Source organism: Castor canadensis, chromosome 15 (genome assembly GCF_047511655.1).
Source record: "Castor canadensis chromosome 15, mCasCan1.hap1v2, whole genome shotgun sequence".
Lineage (NCBI taxonomy): Eukaryota > Metazoa > Chordata > Mammalia > Rodentia > Castoridae > Castor > Castor canadensis.
The window spans coordinates 79,854,461-79,861,603 of record NC_133400.1 but is presented as its reverse complement, the minus strand read 5'-3'; the positions used below and the strand labels follow the sequence as shown (position 1 = coordinate 79,861,603).

Below are 7,143 nucleotides of genomic sequence, written 5' to 3'. Positions count from 1 at the left end.
CATGCTTTAGTTAAATTATCCCCCTCCCCATTACTTATACTTTATTTATCACTATACACAGCCTTCTTATAAGGACATCAGTTGTTGGCTTTAGGGTTTACCCTAAACCAGTATGAACTCATTTTAACTTAACTAGTTAGGTCTGTGAAAGCTATGTTTCCAAGTGAGGTCACATCCTGAAGTTCCAGGAGAACCTGAATCATTGGGGGACATTATTCAACCCAGGACAGTTGCTCAAAGAAGACAACTTGTGTGCAAAGACAAAGAAAGTCAAAGCCTGAACCTATCTGAATATGTACAGCTTCTTCCAAGTCAGTGGATCCCAGTGTTTTCATCTGTGTCACCTCAGTTTTAAACTACTACTCTCTCAGACCATTGGATTTTAGACCAAGTGTCATCTTCATTGTCTTTCACTGAAATCCTTTCGATGACTGATCCTAATACCCCTCCGCTCCAAAAACTGTACCTTACACCAGAGCTGCGGATTGTCTAGTACAGAATCTAAACCGAGTCTCCAGGCAGAACCTTCTTTAGTAAAAACATTGGTCTCGCTGCTGCAGTGTGCATGGTAATTAAAGTGGCTCTTTGTTAAAATCAAAATACAGTGAGCAGCCCACACAAGCAGTGGGACTGTCGCCTGGTATGGCAGGCATATTTTGGATGGTACTCTGGAGAAGTTATGAATGGATTGTGCTTCTTCCTCTCCTTTCAGCTGGTAGTGCTTTCCTCCTGGGGCAGGAACAAGTTGGTTTGGCTGACAACACCTGTATATAGAAAATGACAATTATAGGGTAAGCTGGGAAACAGGTGCATCAAGAAGTCGGTGCTTCCACAGACAAAGTTGGTTCTGTGCATTTGGAAAGTGGGATGGTTTCTGAAATGGCTGTTGTGAGCAAGTATAATTCTCAACCTCAGAGAGCGGTGTGGTTGCCTGACTCTCGTATGAGGAACTGACGTAGTCAACTAGGGGGTTGGTAATAAGCAAATTATAATTGAGGCCTTTTCTGATGACACTTCATTCTTATCTGACTCTGATTCTTTATTCACTCCCAATTCCTGGGTCTGCAAATCTGTTAGAAGTATTGACTGACTCTTCAGAAGGTCTGTAAACATCCCATGGTAAGACATGGCTGCTGCATTGATAAAATGAGTAAACACTTAAGGGAAATGGAAGTAAGACACTAGTAACATACAGTGGAAACAGCATTCATCCATGCAACAATATTTGAGTGTTTAACATGCTGCATGTCCTATACTTCACCTGAGGATACCAGGATGGATAAGATGGTATCTCCCCTCCACTTCTGACTAAGCCACTAAAAACAAAGTATCAAGTGTTTCAATCATGCTGGGTCCAAATTGCTGGAAAATGGAATCCAAAGCCACTTTGCTCCTGTCTCAGGAGGCATTGCTTTTTGGGTAGGTCCTGTGAAGAAATTCCTTTTGGAATGAAACATTTCCTTGATGGGATATCATTGGAAGTGCTGCATTTCTAGATGAGATGGGAAAAGAGAAAAGTTAATTGTAGGAGTGAAGGTTATCTGCTTCAGTAAATACACAATTTAACCAACAGAGAGATGCTGTCATCTGACCAAGCATGGGGAAAAGACACTAAAAATCAGAGGCCCAGCATGTATAGAAATGGGGCAAAGCTCCACTAACCTGGATGCCAGCATGTGTGACTTAAATGTGTCAATACATGAACACTGAAGGAGCTCAAAGGCAGAAACATCAATAGAAGAGATGATGGAAAGGAGAACTGCTATCTTTTGGGTAGACTAAGGCAGTCCTGACAGGCAGCTTTAGGACAATGTGAACTTGAGGAAAGGACATTTGCTTGAGTCACAGGAACCTTCTTTTACATCCTTGTTCTGCCACTTGTTAGTCATGTGTCCTTGGGAACTTACTTAGTCTCTTTGAGGTTTAATTTCCTGCCTATGAGGATGACCATTGAATGAGAATGAAAGATGTAACACAAATGAAGAACCAGATACGTGGAATACCTTCAATAAGAGTGATATTATTATCACAATGAAAAAGAAAGTGAGGGTAAAACTGAACAATAGCAAGAATTAGAAAAGAATTTGGAGAAATTCTACTATGTGTAAAATAAGCATAAAGTAAGGGGTGAAATGACAATGTATTTATATGCAGTATGAGTAGATACATGACTTAGCTGTAAAGAGCACAGGAATCTCCTGAAACTGTTATTGATGGGAAGACCAAATATACACAGACATACGTTCATACCATTAACAGTATACATACAGTATATACAATATGAGTCTATGATATTAAAGATGAAAATATATACACATAAGCTGAGGACATGGCCTAAGTGGTAGAGTGCTTGCTTAGCAGTTGAGAGGCCCAGTTTATTCCCAGTACCACACATGCATGCATGTGCACACACACACACAAATGCATATGGATGATTAATGCCTAGTTTTAGGTCACAAAATGTCCAAAGACTTTTTACTTTAGTAATTGGTCTTATTACTTTTAAACATCACTCTGAGAAGTGTATTTTGGTGAAGATTCACAGGTTTTTCTGACATTGAATCACATTTACATGGGCATTTTGGAGCTTGCTTTTGACAGGGGGCCTCCAGCTGGACTCATAACAAGAAAGTGGGGGTAAGCCCCTTTGGATTCCAGCTGTACAGAAGAAATCATTGACTGCTTGAAGAAGGCTTTAAGTAATCAAGTATGCAATAATTGGATCATTAAAACAGAAATAAAAATTCATGTAAAACTTTGCTGAACTTGTCAGGGTTGAATACACCTTCATCTATAATAGAGATAATTTTTTCTATTATGGAAATCTGGCTTTGATAAAGTGGAATTAATTATGGAGAAGAAAACTCTGAAGGAGTGTCTAAGAATTTTTCCTTTCCCTTTTTCTAAATGTTAGCTTTATATTATCCAATTAACACTAGCACTTAATTCAGTCACACAAGTAGTTACTGAGTCCTTACTGTAGACCAAATACCATTCTAGGTGCTAGGGAATAACAGCTAATAGAATAATTAACAGTTTTTCTATAAATGTCTGGATGGTAAATCTTTTTGGCTTTGTGGGCCATTGAGTCTCTGTCACAATGAGTCAACTCTGGTGTGATAGTACAAAGGCAGCCACGGACAACATGCAAACAAAAGGGAATGTCTGGGTACCAATAAAACTTTATTTACAAGAACAAGAAGCCTATGCTCATAAATGGGACCTCATAAAGCTAAAAAGCTTCTGTTCATCAAAAGAAATGGTCTCTAAACTGAAGAGAACACCCACAGAGTGGGAGAAAATATTTGCCAACTATACATCAGACAAAGGACTAATAACCAGAATATATAGGGAACTGAAAAAACTAAATTCTCCCAAAACTAATGAACTAATAAAGAAATGAGCAAGTGAACTAAACAGAACTTTCTCAAAAGAAGAAATTCAAATGGCCAAAAAACACATGAAAAAATGCTCACCATCTCTAGCAATAAAGGAAATGCAAATTAAAACCACACTAAGATTCTACCTCACCCGTGAGAATAGCCATCATCAGCAACACCACCAACAACAAGTGTTGGCGAGGATGCGGGGGAAAAGGAACCCTCTTACACTGTTGGTGGGAATGTAAACTAGTACAACCACTCTGGAAAAAAATTTGGAGGCTACTTAAAAAGCTAGACATTCATCTACCATTTGATCCAGCAATACCACTCTTGGGGATATACCCAAAAGACTGTGACACAGGTTACTCCAGAGGCACCTGCACACCCATGTTTATTGCAGCCCTATTCACAATAGCCAAGTTATGGAAACAGCCAAGATGCCCCACCACTGACGAATGGATTAAGAAAATGTGGTATCTATACACAATGGAATTTTATGCAGCCATGAAGAAGAACGAAATGTTATCATTCGCTGGTAAATGGATGGAATTGGAGAACATCATTCTGAGTGAGGTTAGCCTGGCCCAAAAGACCAAAAATCCTATGTTCTCCCTCATATGTGGACATTAGATCAAGGGCAAACACAACAATGGGATTGGACTTTGAGCACATGATAAAAGCGAGAGCACACAAGGAAGGGGTGAGGATAGGTAAGACACCTAAAAAATTAGCTAGCATTTGTTGCCCTTAACACAGAGAAACTAAAGCAGATGCCTTAAAAGCAACTGAGGCCAATAGGAAAAGGGAACCAGGAACTAGAGAAAAGGTTAGATCAAAAAGAATTAGCCTAGAAGGTAACACCCACGCACAGAAAATCAATGTGAGTCAATGCCCTGTATAGCTATCCTTATCTCAACCAGCAAAACCCCTTGTTCCTTCCTATTATTGCTTATACTCTCTCTACAACAAAATTAGAGATAAGGGCAAAATAGTTTCTGCTGGGTATTGAGGGGGGGAGAGGGGGAGGGGGTAGTGGGTGGTAAGGGAGGGGGTGGGGGCAGGGGGGAGAAATGACCCAAGCCTTATATGCACATATGAATAATAAAAGAAAAACAAACAAACAAACAAACAAAAAGAAGCCTATGCTCTAGAGATAGAGATGAGGCAATATGCAAAGTAAATTACAACTTTTAACAGGGTAATAAGGCTACTGGAAAAGTGACCTTTTCAAACAACTATTTGAAGTTTGTGAGATTTATATTTGGAAGAATATTCTAAAAGTGTTAAAAAAGCCTTGTGGATGGGGAAGAAACTGGGGGCCAGGGTCATTGGCATATAGTGAGAGAGGAGAAATGTTGGAACAGGTGAAGAGAAGAGGACCTGGGCTTGCAGGACTCTGGGCCATTGTGACCTGGGTTTTTATTATGAGAAAAAGGAAATAAAGAGACACCACTGCAAGGTTCTGAGCAGAAGTGTGCTCTGATCTGATGCCAGTATTTATAGGATCATCGTGTTGGACAAAGATTGCAAGAGGGCAAAGGTGAAAGCAGGTGCCCCACTGCAGGGTGTTACAACGATCCAGGTGAGAGTTGAGGGTGGCCTGGATAGGGCAGAAGAGGGTGAGGTCTTCGGGTCTGGTCATATCTTTCAGGTAGACCTTTGAGGAGTTTCTACAGGGTACAGGTAGAATATTATGATTATGAAGCTTCATTAGAAATTTAACTTTGCAACTCAGTATAAGAAAAAGGTATTGAGTACATAGTCTATGGAAGAAAATAAAAGCATAAAAAACATGAAGTCAACTTCAATTCTATAGAGTTAGCAATTAATATTGACACAATAGTGAGAAAACCCAGTTTTCTCTGGATTCATATGCTTTTTGTTCTGGATCTATTTCATCTTATTTTAAATGAAGATTCATTTGTGCTCAGTGGTATTTGAGTGGCTTCTATTATAGAGTGAATCTGGTGTGACTCCAGCAGCTGCTTTGTCCTGTAGAGATAATTTCCCAATGTGGGTTCCACAGGTTACAAGGGCAGTATAATACTTACTAAGAAAATGGTCCTGTGTCCAAACAGCTCTACATCCCATAGCTCCTTTTTAGAGACTCAAAGTTTACATTAAGATGGTAAATCTCTAAGCAGTCTTGCAGAAAAGAATAGGAAAGAAATCTGAGTGTCTTTCCATAATCCCAACCTTCCAAAAGTAGAAGAAATCAATAGACTCATGATAAATAGAACATATAACTTCTTGCAAATAAAGAGAAACACCAAGAAACATTATAATATTGTTAGACAACCTGCCCTATCTTATAAGTTATTGTAAAAACAAATACAAGTTTGTGCACCAAAGTGTTTGCACACCATCTCTAAGATATCCAGCCACATGGGCAAGACTGGTGCTTTACACAGAAGGAGAAACCCTGGGAAAGATATATCAGTCAAGGAATAAATGTCCTACAGTTCCCACACAGGCTGTGTACATTCGAGTAGAGGGTACTTCTATGAACTGGATATTGAATGTCCCCAAAGGGCCTGTGTTGATGGCTTGGTCCCCAGCTTGTAGTGTGCTCGGGGTGAAGGTAGTATCTAGTGGAAAGAAGTTAGGTCAAAGGGAGCAGACCCTTGAAGGGGATATGGCCCCTTCCTGTTTCTCTCTGCTTACTGGCCATTATTACCCCCAAAAGCAACTGACCATGGATTGAAATCAACAGAATTGTGAGCCAAAGCAAGCCTTTCCTCTTTATAAGTCGATCGTCTCAGGTATTTTGTTTCAAGTACCTTGAGTGTCTGCAAAGAACTGAAGGCTGGAAGAACTGATTTCATTATTGTGGTAAAAGATTATCTTTGTTAAAAGGCTGCTTTTTGCACTGTGAATGTTGTGAATCTTCTGTGAATCCAGACACCATGTCACCAAAAAAAAAGTGTATGGAAAGATGTGAAAACCCATTAGTAACAAAAGAAAAAAGCCAACCCGACACTGTATTATGCTTTGAATTTAAGTATATGCTCTTATTTTCTGAATCACATAATATACAATAATATGCAAATTTAATTTAGAAAAAATGAATTTGTTTCTGATTATAAAGATTACATGTTCACTGTAGGAAATTAAAAGTAAAGAGAAAGTATAAAAAAGAAAAATAGGGGGGTCCAAGATGGCGACTAGGGTATGGAAGCAGAAAGCCTAACATCTATGACTCCAAAACCTGGGTAACTCTAACTGCTTCTAGCCAAAATAATAACTGCCATCACACCAGGTGCAGGAAAAAAATTCAAAGATTGACCCACAAACCAGCCTTTAATTGCACCTAACAGCTGCAACCTGCTGCACAGACAGCAAGGTGGGTCCAGCACCAGGGAAACCCATCTTCCCAATGGCAATTTTTTTTCTTTCTTCTTTTTTTTTTTCTTTTCTTTCCTTCTTCTTCCTCCATCAAGCAGAAATAAAGCACCAACCAGAATCAAACCTTTAACACCCTGAACCCCTAGCCCATGGAAAGCCTCTCCATACGTTACACTGAGAAAATGTGGAGCCATATCTCACTGCTGCTGCCACCACCGCTAGCTCCAAACCTGTCTGCTCATGATTTGATAGAACAAACAGGTGAGCACCATGCACCACACAGAACTCCCCCAGGAACATAAACTCACACAGCCCCTGGGCAGACTGATCTCCAACAACAAAACCAAGTAACAAACAACAAACTAATCTAGCACGACAGAAGAAGGAGCGGGAATGCTGAAATTGCACTGGAGAA

General features: G+C 39.7%; 1 protein-coding gene across 1 annotated transcript in view; it reads right to left on the bottom strand.

Moving 5' to 3' along the window:
- Positions 1–745: 745 nt before the first annotated feature.
- The window catches only part of Rsu1 (Ras suppressor protein 1), a 197,292-nt gene continuing 190,894 nt past the window's right edge, over positions 746–7,143 (bottom strand). The window contains exon 9 of the mRNA XM_074056593.1: positions 746–764. Coding sequence (XP_073912694.1) covers position 764 — 1 coding nt within the window. The 3' untranslated portion in view covers positions 746–763. The remainder of the gene's footprint in view (positions 765–7,143) is intronic.